Source organism: Accipiter gentilis, chromosome 1, assembly GCF_929443795.1.
Source record: "Accipiter gentilis chromosome 1, bAccGen1.1, whole genome shotgun sequence".
Taxonomy (NCBI): domain Eukaryota; kingdom Metazoa; phylum Chordata; class Aves; order Accipitriformes; family Accipitridae; genus Astur; species Astur gentilis.
Genome location: NC_064880.1, coordinates 24966375 through 24981344, shown reverse-complemented (window position 1 = coordinate 24981344; position 14970 = coordinate 24966375). Strand labels below are relative to the sequence as shown.

The 14970-nt window shown below is 43.3% G+C and overlaps 1 protein-coding gene across 4 annotated transcripts in view; it reads right to left on the bottom strand.

Annotated features, from left to right (window-relative positions):
• Nucleotides 1-10770, bottom strand: part of BMPR2 (bone morphogenetic protein receptor type 2) — a 105760-nt gene extending 94990 nt beyond the window's left edge. For all 4 annotated transcript variants that reach the window (XM_049798477.1, XM_049798486.1, XM_049798495.1 and 1 more), the window contains exon 1: nt 9605-10770. In XM_049798477.1, the coding sequence (XP_049654434.1) occupies nt 9605-9680 (76 nt within the window). In that variant the 5' untranslated portion in view covers nt 9681-10770. The remainder of the gene's footprint in view (nt 1-9604) is intronic.
• Between the last annotated feature and the right edge of the window lie 4200 nt (nt 10771-14970).

The window sequence follows — 14970 nt, the reverse complement described above, 5'->3', positions numbered from 1 at the left end:
ATTCCTCTGCATGCCTTATTACGTTCTCAGCTCAGCTCTTTTGTTACTAACCCTTCTGCCACCCTTCCAAAACCAGTCGAGAAAATCAAGTTGTTGTCCATGATATCACTCTGACAATATCTGCCTCCTTTTGCAGAACCTCACTCGCTTGAAGATGAAGGACTTTGTTTTGGTGACTGCTTCAAAGTACATTATCTGAATAGCTGCTTTCACATTTAACTCTTCCATTCCTCAGCAGGACCCAATTCAACACCCCTTTTACTACATTCCCTCTTAAACACCTCTAGGCTTCCTCAGTGAAGTGACTTCTGCTCAGAATATGCTTGCCAGTCTCATATATTATGGCACTACTTATTATTCAAGTGTCTTAGAGCCTCAATGCTTTTTTTTCCCCTGCACAAGGGAAAAGAAAAATATTCTTGCATTCTCAAAGTGAAACCATGAAGGTGTTTATTATATTATTATTGTGTCACTAGTCTTCCTTATTTTACACACCTTCTCCCCATTTTTTAAATTCATTTACTACTTTGTGTCATATTTGGACTACATATTCCTGTGCCCAAAGGCCACATCTTCAATTTTAAGTACCATTATACATCTGCATACAAATTAGTAAAATAATAGTCAGGGGTTTATTTGTTTTGCACACAAACATTCTATTCCACTACTTCCTAAAATCAGGGAAGCTAAATTTGCCGACAGCTTCATTAACAGTACTACTTCTCTGACAGGAAACAATAAAAGCAAAGAAAGTCTCTATTTGCCATTTAAGACACCTAAGTTTGTACTGAAAAATTCAGGAAAAAAATATTTACTAAATTCTTAGCTAAAACAATGTTAAACAACTGTGGCCAAATAATTGTGTTCTGCTGCAACAGCATTAACTACTACAGACTAAGTTTAACTAAAATTTAATTAGGCCAGTCATCTTAGTATGAGAGAAATTATTTAACAGGTCCTGGTAGAATCTGGATGTAATTAATAAGTGTAAAGTTTACCAGTCACGCAAAATAAGCTGTTTAGAAGGACTTTTTGGAAATCAAGAACACCAAGCAAACAGCTAATCTACTAATATTAAAATATTAGGTTTTAGCAGTGAAGCAAATTGGTATGCTCGAATGTTGGTAACATACTGAGTACGTAAAGATATATACACATACAGACACACACACACAATACAAGTATTACAAGTCATCTTCACTGTACCTACGGAATACACACTAGAATCGGGGATTTGCATGTTCTATGCAAAAAAGTTTACAGAGAGATCCAAATACTGCGGCAGTGGGCATGAGAAATTATTTACCCTACTGTTTCCACGTCTTTTTCACTCATTTAGATTCACGGAGTCATTCATCCCAGCCTGCAAAGCAGAGTAAGAATAGCACAGAACGCTGGAACAAGTTCTTCCACTTCTCAGCCGAGTCCTACTCAAATACCAGCAGCAAGCCCTGCGAGACAGGAGTGTGCGCCCTGACCCAGCGCTTGTCTCCTGTTACAGCTGGCAGAGCCCAGGCCTGTGTGGGGCTATTTCCATCATGGCAACTGCTCCAGCTACAGCTCCCTGGCCTGGGCCAGTACAGCTAGAAGTAAAGGAAAAGAACCTTAAACATGCAAACGTAGGAAACCGACACCATGGTGGCATCCAGACGAACTTCATTACAGGGTTCCTTTTATCCCTCTCTGATTGCAACTGAAATTATTTTAATACAGAAAGATTGTTCTTGGCCTAAGTGCCTGCTTTGCATATATATGGTGGTGCCACAGTCTAACTAAAAAGATACGTGCTACAATTCTCCTACTACAATCTTAGTTTTCTTCAGCTTACTATATTGGCTCTACCTATCATTCATATCTCAGACAGCTGAATATAATGAAAATTTATATTTAAGAACCGGTAATCATAAGAAAACCTAATCTTCAGCTAAGGTCCCTTGTCTGCAAATAAATACAGAAAAATAACTTCTGGTTTTTAGGTTTTAAACAAATAAAAGGACTGGCAAAGTTCACAGCATACTAGCACATATCTACAGTGTGTATTATGTCCGTGTCAAGATTTTTGCAACTTGGAAGGTATAGGGATACAAAGCTGCCCAACTAAACCAGCTTTACTGACTGAAGGATAGCACCAGAAGGAAGGATTAATTTTCAAGTAGGTTCAGCAACAAACTAACTACAACAGAACCACTCCATCACCAACGAAAGCGAAAGAGTTTTTAGCAACGGACAACTAAACATACCCCTGCAAGATCATTCATTTAATACAATCATTGCTATAGAAAATAGCTTGAAGAGTAACATGACCCATTACATGTTTGTCAAGTCTAACAAATTTCAGAATGGCAAAGGATTGTGGATTATCTTGAATTCTTGGAAAGCCTAATTAAAGATTCTCTAAGATGGATGGTCAGAAGTTTTGTTCCAAGTTTCTGTACCCATGCTGCTTTGGTTGCAGAAAGAATTTTTTTTATTTTTTAACAGAAACCAAGCCAAACTGACCAAATCTGATAAGGCAAAAAGCAAGAGCAGCAAAGCATGTTTACACAGTCATTCTTGTCACTGAACTATGTTAAAGCTTCTCACACCAGGTGAACCTGACCTTTGTGACTTATGCAGAGGGAAATGTACTTCACGCCAAGAATGATCAGCTTGAGAGATGACACTGCCAACGCCCAATACTTTAGTATTAATTAAGTGCTGCATTCTCTAATGTATAAATTAAAGAGCCCAATTAGCATACCCGACCTACAATTATACTTTCAGTCACCTCAAAAAAAAAAAAAAAAAAAAAAAAGAGCTTCTTACCCATATTTTCTTACACCCATTCTGCTTACAACTCAAAATAGAAAAAGTATACATAGTAGAACAAGGAGCATAAATGTATTGCCAGCTTTTGGCTAAACATAATAGCACCACTGCTAGCATTACCTAGCCCACTTGCCAGTAACAAGTCAGTACAGCAGCTGAGAGGTTCACTATACCACTAGCTGTGTCATTTTCTGCCATTTACTCCAACCCAGAAGGTGACAGACAGTACATGCCTTTCCATTACTCTGGCTTAACACAAATAATAAAACTGTTTTTCATGCACTTCACAGGTTTAAGCAAGTATAATACGCAACAGAAACATTCAAAGGGACCACAGGAAAGGCTAAGTTACAGCACCATTGAAAAAAAGATCATAAGGAAGTTTAACATGTGGGATATCTGAACTAAAGCTAAGTGTATACACAGGGTAGTCAATTAAATCCAGTTTTGAAAGTGTGAAAAACAACGCATACCATAAACTGCAAGTTACTCATACACACTGTGAAGTCGTAAATGGATGCTAGCCATTCAGTAAAGTGATTTGGGCATTGTTTTGGAAGTTCAGTTAAAAAAATTGCCTACTACATTGTCTCAGGTTAAACACAAGTTGTTCCACAAGCAGCAGACTAATTGCCTATAAACATGCCCTTTCTCCCACACTTCTTACCCAACTCCCACCCCTCCCACAAAAGGGATCCCCAGTTCTCCCTGATGAGTTAACAGAAGACAAAATATACTGTACTTAGTCCAGAAAGGTGTATGCACCAACACGCTTGCCAGCATCTCTGCACTGACTGGGCAGATAGTTTTAAGTGAAGAGAATTACATGGGCTGAGTTCTGCTCTGCTTTCCTCTTGGGAAAGCTCTACCTAGGAATTGTCTCCTCTATTCTGTTCCTAATTTTCATGAAAACAGTAACAAATTAATCCCTTGAGACTTTTAGCATCTTTCACATATGGTTGAAATTGGCCATCAGATTCAGAAGTTAATGGTGGAGATGGAAGGGTTCGCAGATGGAAATGACAGTCTTCTGTGTCCATCGTGCCTATTTTTCCCTCCCTTTCCCTCAGAAATAAGAAACAAAAGAGAAAATACAATATACTCAGCGATGCAGAAGGTAGACACCTTTGGACTTCAAAACAAAAACCATTACTTGATGCAAACCCAAGCAGGCAATTGACAAAACTGACACACCCCAATGACTTGGGATAAAATGCCATCACCACCCAAAAACTTTGTGGTTTCCAAACTTACGAGATTGAGGGAAAGGGAGGAGGGTAAAGGCATTATCTAAATGACTAGGTCTCTCATTCATTCTTACAAGGGAGAACAGATATCTCCAAAACTGCTACCTGTAACTACGCTTTCTTTATCTCCCCCAGCACAAAAACTTCATCCCACCACACAAGTGCAGGCACTCCTTCTCCAAACAAGTCTGACAAATGTAAGACACCATCTCTGTCTCACTGTCTAATATGCCTTGGTTCTCATTCCACTGCAAACCAGACCGAATCCTTGATCCTTTCAAATTTCTCCTGTCCTGCTAGCCTTTCTTCGTCCTGGTCACAGACCCAGACTGACCTCTCCTATCAGATTCCACTCCTGCTACTCAGCCCAGCTCTGCAATTAACAGACACCCCTCAAGTCAGGAGGGCACCATCAGAAATGGAAATTTTAGGAAGAGCCTAAGTTTTCAAAAGCAGTTTTTTAAAATTGCAAAAATTTCATTTTAAAACATTGATAGTCAACTCAAGCTTCCTGTGGCAAACTACCGTAGCCAAGTTTGGGACACTAAGCTTCAACATATGAACTTACCAAGACTGATGTTCCCTGGCAATGATGTTCCTGTGTGTGTACTCCATGCTGTATGTTCACATGGATTGCCACATATTAATCAAGGCATATCTTAAACAATCTTGCATTAGAACAGACGGGGAAAAAACTGCTCCTGTTGCATTACGAAAAACATGATAATTAAGCCCTGTAACAGGACAGGCTACCTAGACAGGCTGTGAAATCCCTCTTCACTGGAGATTTTACAGATGTTAGACAAACACTGTTATCTGTAGTTATGCAACCAGACCATGGAGGAAACAGAATTCACTTCCAGCCTTACACTTCTGTGAACTTAACTTTCAAAGAAAGAAAAAAAAAAAAAAGAAAAGAAAAAAAAAACCAACAAAAACAACCCACAGAAAATCAGTTTGAGTACTGAAATGTCAGTGTTTTGGAGAACAGTTCTTCTATTTCGCTTATTTTTAAATTCAAATTCAAGCAGTGAGCAGTTCAACTAAGTCTAAAGGCTTAATAAAATTAATACTTAAAACTGCCTGTAAGCTATGCATAGATTCCTGTCCTACCCAACATAAAGCATCACCAAGCCTGCTTTATTCAGGGCATAAACATTTTGTTCTGAATGAAACTTTAAACACCGCTTACACACAGCCCTGGCTGGTAAAGTTAGATTCTGCTCAGAAAATGACAGCACATGCTCATGGAGCAGACAGACTGAGTCCAAACACAATGTAACTCCAGTGACAGAAAGCCATGCACTCCACTGTGAGGAATAAAACATTTCTGAAGAACCTAACATACCAACTTTCTCGTCCCTCTGGTCAGAAAGGCAGAGGAAGGTGGTATCTGCCAAGGAAACAACGCCACCGACTATACAGGGTACTGAGAAATAATGGAATATAAAAAGGCAGGGGGGACAACGATGTAAAAGTCAACAAACAAATGATTTTTTTAGAGAAGTTCATAATATGTGCTAGAGAGGTGTCATCAAAACAACCACTTTAAATATAGTTCACCGTAAGAATAATTACAAGAAATACAGTTATGCTTCCCTCTTTGTCCAGGGCGAAACAAGGTTTGCCTTCCTTCATCAGCGAAGGATAGGCAGAGAATCTAGCCAACCTTTTACATGTGGTTCCTTTGAGGGTAGAACTATTCATACTGAAGCAAGGTATCTGTGCAATGTCTCAGAGCTTGAAATTTGGGCTCCTTGGCCATCAGATGAGTGCAGCTTCCATTTCCTCACAGGCTATGCCTCCACTGCACAGTGCGGTACAGAAGTACTGAAGTTCGCTTGGAAACTGGAAGCAGCTTATATGAGATATCACAGAGGTTCATACAGGCTGATCTACCTAATGGAAGAAAGGCCCTTCTCAGCAGGGTGAATGGCTCAGTGCAGCATCCTGAGCTTTCACAGCTAGACTATTTCTTTACACAACTAGACAGTTAATGAAGCCCTAGTCTGGCATACACGCTACACTTGTACATGTAGTCATCCATCAAGCGTACCAGTCGTGCCCCTCAAACAAACAGTCTGTTTCCATCTGCTAGGCTAATATATCTGAGACAGCTCCCAAGCCAAACAGAAAAATAAATTTAATTTTTAGATCACATCTGAATGAGCCATAAACAACAGGTATAGCTCAAGTAAAGAAGTAGACATTGGGGTGCAGATAGGTTTAAAAAAACCTGTTTAATATGCAAGATACATAGAGTCAGTTAGTACGCTGAATGAGAACTGAGCTGAATAGCCAAAGGAGGCTCTTCCTCATGTCAAACAATTGATATTTCAAATAAATTATGTTTAGACACTAAAGTAACTTTAACAGGCAAGACAGAATTGGATAAAGATGCTTCAGTTCACTCATTTTAATTAATAATTAAAATGATCATTAAAAAAAAATACTTCAATCTCTATCCAATTCCATTCACACTGAAAATTTTGCAGCCCTGTTGAACCACATAGATACAGACTCATGGAAAGATTCCCAAAGATAAAAGGATATTCTGTTTGCTTTAATTTTCACCTCATACTTTGCGCAAATAATTTACACATTAGACAATGGAATGCTGTCTACCCTGGATATGTATAAAGAACGAAGAGTGGTTTAGTATTGCATATCACAGACAGCAAGCAAGTGAAATGAAGAAAGATTGTATCTTTAATATCAAGTCCATGTGAACACCCAAAGAAAATTCTTTAGCAATATTGGGGAACAGCTCAAAGGTTCACCAACCACCTCTTCAGGCACAACCCTCACAATCCAAATCCTCTAAAATATAAGGGCATATAAATATGTCTCATAGTTCTAAACAAAAGATTTAAAAAGAGGTATTTCAAGTCATTTCAGAAATAAAGAACAAAATGGCACAAACCATTTTTTTCCAATATAACTTCTTAAACCCCTCAAATTTTTACCTAAGACTAGTATCAGTAAAATGTCCTTACTGTAGCATTTGTCTTTACAAGAACTAATGTATGATTTAAATACAAATTTACCAGACACCTGTGCAGAACTGGATTTTATGAAGGAAGCCGGTAGTATTTTCCCTTTAGTAATCAGCAAATAATTCTGCATCTAGAGCTAGTTCTTTATTATATCTTCAATTACGAAGGTGAAGGAAGAGCCACCTTCATTCTTCATTCGTATTCCAGATGACAAGTGAAACTGTCATCTACAACCCCACTGTAAGATTATTTTTTGTTGTTGTCTCCTTTATGCATCTTCACATCTTTCCTTTCCTGCCCATACTGAGCCCAGGTCTTTGTGGAGCTCTCCCCAAGGAGGTCCAGATAGCCTCCTCCACACAGAAACTAACAAATCTGTTATGAAAATACTTTCCCTCTGACACCATGATTTCGCATTTAGAAACACTCAGTTCTATACACTGCTGAGCTATAAGTATCCATTTGCTACTCAGAAATAAGAATTAATAGGGATTTTCAAAGCTACAAAGGCAGCATTTTCACTCTGATAGGAGCATACAGTTCATACTTTGGGGGAGGGGAAGAGAAGAAAGAGTGTTGGCTCTTTCATGAACATAAAAGGGCAGAATTACACATTAGTGTAGCTTCCCCATGTATAGACTTTTTTTTTTCTGAAATGCAGTGTGAACTTAAAACCAACCATTAGTTACTTTAACTAAAGCTCAAATCATCCATGTAATTACTTTTACAGAGGATTATGACCAAGGTTTTTTTAAAATGTGGATTGTTGAAATTTCACAATTAAGAAATAAATCACAATGGGAAAATAGGTTCCTCTTCACAAAACAACCAAACAAGCTGGCATCATTAATACCCTTTTAACAAGGCAAAACCAGAACTGAAATACTGGGAATGCTGTTGCCAGGTCAGTATTGAGGTGAATTGGCAAAACCATGCAAATAGGCTTGTACCGCACCTGCCCAGCCCTTGGCCTGGTTCAAATCCATACTTGCTCCTTCAGTAACCCTTCTCTCTCATCAGGGCAGAAGAATTAAAACTCCACTGAAGTTTTCACAATGGGGAAGAAAAAGCCTATGTTTTTTAAAAATTATATTTGAAAGAAAAGTTGAGAGCTAGACATTCTTGATTCATATGTGCTTTAATACCAGGACTTTTGACCTTCAGAAGTCACTTCTTCCAGAAAAAAAAATAAGAAAAAAGAAAAGAAAAACACTCCTCAAACTACCACAGAGAGATGCTGCAGACATCAATCTAAAATAATGGCAGTCAAAGGTCTGGATGATATAGGCAACATCAATCTTTTCATTTATATATTTTCTCAAAAGAGACCTCTTAAAAAGCAGAAGCAAGAAAATCAGTCTATCTGCCTATCATCACTCTGACTATCAGTCAGAGTGATGAAGAAACTCCCTAAACATGTATAATTTCCAGGATTTTCCTAATAATAACACCAAGTATCTTCAACTTTGACAAATAATCCAATTTTAAAACCTCACTGAAATGTAATATGGAACATACCATCAGCTTGTTGGGTCATCTTAGCAAGATACAGCAATTTTCTTACAAAGATTCATTTATGAATTATACAGATCAGATTACAAAATAACACTAAAAAAAGCAAGCACTGCAAATTGGATCCTGAATACTAAAAAGACACCGAAGTCCTAGGAGTCTTCCAAAAGCGCTGGAAAACGCATACTGCAAGAATTGGTATTAGTGCCTAACAAAGCTGGGTAATACTCAGAAGGCTCCAACATGCTGATCTGTCACCATGACAGAAAACCAAAGGATGCCAGACCAACACACACCTCTCTTGCAATATCACGACCAAACATCCTACATATCTGACACTGAGCTTCCAAGCAAAATTAAAAATAGGTCTAGAGTGTCCAAAAATATGAACAAGGATACTCTTAGCATATATGCTTCCAACTTCTTGTTAAAAAAAAAAAAAAAGAGAACTCTTCAAGATCTTTCAGCATTCGTCAACAGTGTTTTTTGTTACTGTTCTATAATCACAAGGGACAACAGAAGTAGCTAAATTTTTGCTTCAGATCTCTCCTCCAAAAAAAAATATATATACATTACAGTAAGTCTGTTATAAAACTGCAGCACATGTTTAAGGCCCCTAAAAGCACGGACGCTGATAAAATTAAAAATGGCTGTGCCCAAAGATCCCACAGCAAAACGGGCACAGCTCTGCTAACGATTAAAATATATATTAAAAATTCCTGCATTACCTTACAAAGGGCAAGGTATGCAAAACAGAAAGATTATATATTTTTCCAAAACTGAACTAAGTTATTAGACAAGAGATGCAGATCTAGGCAAAGCATACGTCTTGAATGCAGGTCGAGTTCATTTACACAATAAAGCAGATTTTATTCTCCGAGAAACCTAACGAATCGGGATTTCAAAACTTTATCGGGCTTCGCCGCTGAAATAGATGCACACCACTTTTTAAGGAGACACAGATGTGCCCAAATACCAGCGGACCCCACCCCCCTTCCCTCTGCCAAAATGGCTAGTTCGTTACACCCACTGGCTACTTACCAGCCGCAGTGCTGAGCAGCAGGGTGGCACTGGAGAGCAAGAGCACCAGCACAAGGTGCTGCAGTGAGGCAGTCATACCTGGGGAAGCCAAGGATCGAGGCAGAAGGAGGGGAAGAAAAAAAAAAAGGGGGGGGCGAAAAAAACCCCCGCCGAGAGGAATTTCCTCCTTCTTTCGCACAGCCTTCCTCAACTGTCTCGGTTTACAATCCCGTGTGGAAAGGCAAATGGCAGATGAGAGAAGCCGTCTTCGCTCTTACTCCATTACACCCGCCCGCCTTCATGCCTCGGGAGTCGGCACCGCTCCGCGGACGCTGGGGAAGCGCCTGCCTCTGCCTCCCAGCCCCGAGGCATCTCCCCCCGCCGAGGCACGGCGGCACGCTCCCCACCGAGCTGGGAACCGAGCTTATTTCCCACGCAGCTTCACGATATCGAAGAAAGAGCCCGGTTGAGAAGGAAACATAATCCAGACGCGAGCCCGCGCCTACAGCAATGTCAGTCAGGGCAGCCCCCGTAGGCTGACCGAGGCGCGGAGAGCAAGCTCTACGGGCTTGCGGCAGAGCCGCGTCCCATCCCGTTAAAGGTCTCCGTCTTCTCGCTGCCTCACGCGCCCGGGAAGGCGGCGGCGATCCCCTCAGTCCCTCCGCGGCGAGGCGCGACCCCCTCTGCTCTCACGGCGAGGGCTGCGGCTGCATCTCGGCCCATCTGTCTCCCCCGCCGGGCGGGCTCCACCGCGCACCCCCGGCCCCCCGCCCCCCACCACACAAGCGACGCCACCCCCGGCCACCCCGACAAAGGTGGGGCCCGGAGCGCGGGGCGGCGGGAGGCGAGGCCCCTCCTCGGCGGCTCCAGCTGCGAAGGCACCCGGCTCCCCTCCGCGGGCGAGAGCGCGGCGGAGGCCCTTCTCCGCGCCGGGGGAAGGCGGTCCCCCTCCTCCGCCTACCCTCCCCGGCTTTCCACAGCGCCAAGCAAGCCCCCGGCCCGGCCTCCTCCCTCAGGTCTACCGCTCGCCGCCGGCGGCCCGGGGAACGGCTCAGCCCCTCCGCGCTGCCAGCGCCCTCCTCCCCCCCCCCCCCCCCGCCCCGCGCCGGGCTCGCCGGCGAGGGGCAGCTCCGCGCCGCTCCGCCTCCTTCCCGTGCCCGCCGCCGGCTGCGGGCGGGAGCCGAGGGCCGGAGGTCCGCCCCCGCCGCGGCTCGCGCCCCCTCCCTCCCAACGGCACCAACGGCTCTCCCGGCTCCAGACACAAAGGGGAGTCGCTCCAACTGCCAGTCTGGGCGCCCGGCCCGCCGCGCCGCGCCACGCCCCCCCGCCGCCCAGGCCACGCCCCCTGTCCGCCGTCAGTGGCGGGGCCGGGCGGCGCCCCGCCCCCTGCCCGCCGCGCCCCGACCATAGAGGTGGGCCTCCAGGTAGGTAGAGAAGGGCCCTCTCGGGCAGAGGGCGGGGCAGCGGCCCGCCCCGCCATGTTGTGGGAGGTGGCAGCGGCCGCCCCGGTGTCGGCTGGGGCTGGTAAGGCAAAGGGCACCGTCACGAGTAGGAGAGCTGGCGGCGAGGGGTGGCTTTGTGAGGTAGGCCCGGGCCTCGCCCCGCCTGGCGCGGGTGAAGGCTGCGACGGACCTTCCCGGGAAGGCCGCGGGCGGCCAGCGGCCACCCCCGGGCAGCCTGCGGGAAAACCGTCTGAGAGCCTGTCAGCAGGGAAGCGTGAGCTCAAGACTCACAAAACCGCCTTTCACAAAAAGCCGTTTGCTGGCCCTGAGGTTGCGTCAGCTTTGAACTCCGTGGCCTTCCTTTCAAAAACCCCGAAGCTTCTGCCTTGTCCTCTCCGTCCGGCCCCTGCCCTCCCGGTCCCTGCCGAGCTCCACCACAAGCACTGCCGGGGCGACCTGCTTCTGTCGCCCTTAGTCCCCCCAGCTCGTGTGGCTTCAGCCACCTCGCTCGCTCTCCCAAGCAAAACCAGTATCGGCCTCTTAAAGAGATTTTGAGATTTCAAAACAAAGATAAAGCTAGCCCCCTGAGCTGTTCGTATGCTTTAACCTTTGCAATATCGCACAGGACCAAGGAGATAATCGAGGCCAGCAGCTGATGGGAGAACTGCAACTGGAATGTAGTGTCTGATGGTCTGGCCTAGCACGGCTCTTTCAAACCAGTTTTACTGGGTGTAATGTAGAAAAAGGGTTCTTAAAAATATCCTGCACACAGAAGGCACCTTCATGTCAGGGCTTCTCCAAAGGGTCAATTACGGGAAATGCCTTCCTGTGCCTAAATGCCTACACTGCTTTCAAGAACGGGGTACAGGGAATGCAAATTCAAAAATCCAATCCCACGCCTCAAAACACTAAATGTTACTGCATGAAATGGTGTAGTTGCAAATCAGTTACGATTTTAATGATAATAAAAGGCTTCTGCATAGCTCCATGCCTTTTCACAAGCCGTAACAGGTGAAATAGGTGTAATCCGATTCTTGCATCATCAAGAGAATTATTAAATAAATTCTAATAGGATTTTTATCATTGTAATGCTTTGGCCAGAGACACAGTTTGACGTTCCTAGGGTCAAGCTGAGTTTATGTGGCTGATAGTTATAAACATGTTTTAAAAGTTTGTTAAAATATCTTTACTTCCAACCTATGCAGATCTAACATGGATATTGGTGAGAGACAATAAAATACAGAATCCCGGATTGTAATACCTATTGCCACTTTCCAGAACTGTAACCACATGCTAACCACAGTATCCTTCCTGTTATTTGTGGAATGCGATCTGTCAAGAAATAACCTTTACATGAACACACCCCCCCCCAAAAAAAAAACCCAATCCCCTGTGCCCCCCTCCCCCCAACAACAAACAGAATAGTTTTACCTCCAAGAGAGGTAAAAAAAAAAAAACACAACACTGAGTATTTTTTGTGGGCCCAAAATCCAGCATTCTGTTCTGGTTCAACAAAGACACCAAATTCTGCAACATACCTTCTGCCCAGCTGTACCTACCTACCAATAAAAGAAGCGAGATCTACGTTGTTCAGAGAAAACAAGAACCTAACTATGTGGGTTGCACAGCACTTTCACTGTCTAGATGGTAAAAGAAAATTACTGTAATTGTTTATGACGTGTATCAAAACCTGCTCAGCCTGAAGTAAATGACAGAAGTCTTGCTAGTTTTAATGCTTCTAGTTTTGGCTCATTAATTAATACTGGGAGTTCTTCTCCACAGGAAATTGCACGAAACAGATATTCTGCCTTAAAATATTTACTTTTCTTTTTTTTGCTCTGCAAAATGGACTGGATTTTTGTTCTGTGTTTTCCTAGAAAGAAGGAATAAGATGTGCCATTTTTAATACAATGATTTCCTCTCAGTTTTGCAAAAACCCAGACCCTGATGAAGAAAACACCCTTGTGAAGGCCATGGGGCTGTGGATCTGCTTCACCTGAGCTTATATCAGGTCCTTCGACTAATCTCCCAGACTTGCAATCCCAGCAGTCTGCAAGATTTTTTCCTCCTTCCCTAACCTATTTCAAATTTTGCAAAAGCCCTTCTCCCCAAAGGCCAGGTCCCTCCTAGTCCAGTGTGACTGCGAAGTCTGCAAAGGGCCCCTGGCCATGCACCGATGCCAGCCTGCAGAGCTGGAGCCACTGCACCCCTGTTTGTCTGGAGCTGGCAAGGCCGAGGAGGGGCTGACCCTTGCTTCACCACACAGATGTAGGAAGTAATCACTGCTGTCTAAGCACAGAAGCAGCTTCCTTTTCCCACGGTGATGGGAGGAAACCAGAGATCTAAACTGTCACACTCAGACTCATTCATTGTTATGTGCTTGGACAAGAACATATTTATAATTCTTTCTGTGATATTATCTGTAAGCTAGGACTTCGCTAGCCTAATATTCAGCAACGTCAAGTAAGACCCACCGAAAAATACTCAGGATAATGAAAACTTGCAGAGCTGCAACACAATAAACCTGTGGTGGGGGTTCAGGTAAGGGTAGGGGGGAGACAAGAGAAAACTAATAAAACTTACCAAGATTTGAAAGAAAGTATTGTGACTGAAGCACTGTATTTCCACCAGGAAGAACTTCACCCAATGAAACAACAATCTTGAACTAACAGAGACAAGACTGTTAAAAAATAGAATGAGGAGAAAAGATCTTAGGAAGTAGATGTTCTTTTGCAACTGTGTTCGCTGTTCTTGCAGCCAGGCAAGGGAAAGGCTGTGCCAGGAGGGCAGTCATGGGGCAGGGGAAAAGGAGGACAGCGGCAAAGGAGCCGGGGTATGATGACAGCAAGCTCCCCGAGATGACAGTCTGATGTGCACCAAGTCCACGGCAGGGAACATGTGTCTTGCCCTTGGGCATGGGAGCTTTGAACGACACAGCCACAGGCAGCACACTGGGACTGCCCCTATGCTTAAGTGAGACAGATACTGAGATGAGAAATAAGGCTGATATGCATCTCAGATATTTCCCGCTGTCAGTCATACTGATGCAGACGCAAACATGTTGCTATCTCTTGCAAATTTATCACTGTACGTAAGTGAAATTAAACATGTCCTTGTTAGCAGCATCTCCTTTAAACAACACACGTCTTTATTTTATTTTTAATTACGTGGAATATGGAAAACTATTTTCATGCTTCCAAGAGAGTATTCATATCAGTGGAAAGTAAAATGAACAAAGGATGAAGAAAACCAAAATGAACTACCAAACAATAGCTTTAGCCATATTTCTTTTTAGAAAATGCAATGTTCAGGCACTTTAAAAAGATTTCTCAGGATAGGTTCACTGTTATCCAAGAGTTTTTCAGCACTGACGCAACATAACTGTTATCATCGTTAGGACACAGGGGACTGTTCTTTTTGACAGGGCCTTTCATGAAGTCAACAAATCAGTTTAAAACAAGCCATAAATCATATTTGGCTGCCTATCAGCTTGGCCAAAGTGTTCTCAGTGCTGTCTTAAGTGTTGGGGAAAGAGGATAATAACATAGCCTGATGTTTAGCTTTTAGGGGATATTTTGTTCCTAATTGAAAAACAAAGCATCCCCATAGCATTGACTCTGATGCATAAACATATGCTAGAACAGCAATCAAGATGTTCACAGACTTTTCTACAAATAAATACACCCATTCTGGATCCCAAGTAATAGCTTAATAAATAATGGATTTGGTACAGGTCTCCACCACGAATGCCTGCCACTCACTGCTAAATTAGGGAACTGTCAGCAAGATCATCTCCCCAATCTCACCTCCTGTAACAGTAAGTGGTGAGAGAGGTGGTTTCCGATAGCCAGGATCCAAGCCTTATATAGCTGTCTAGATTATTAACATCCTGAATTACAGCCAGAACGAACTGAAAAGACAATACTGTCTACTTACAGTCTGCTG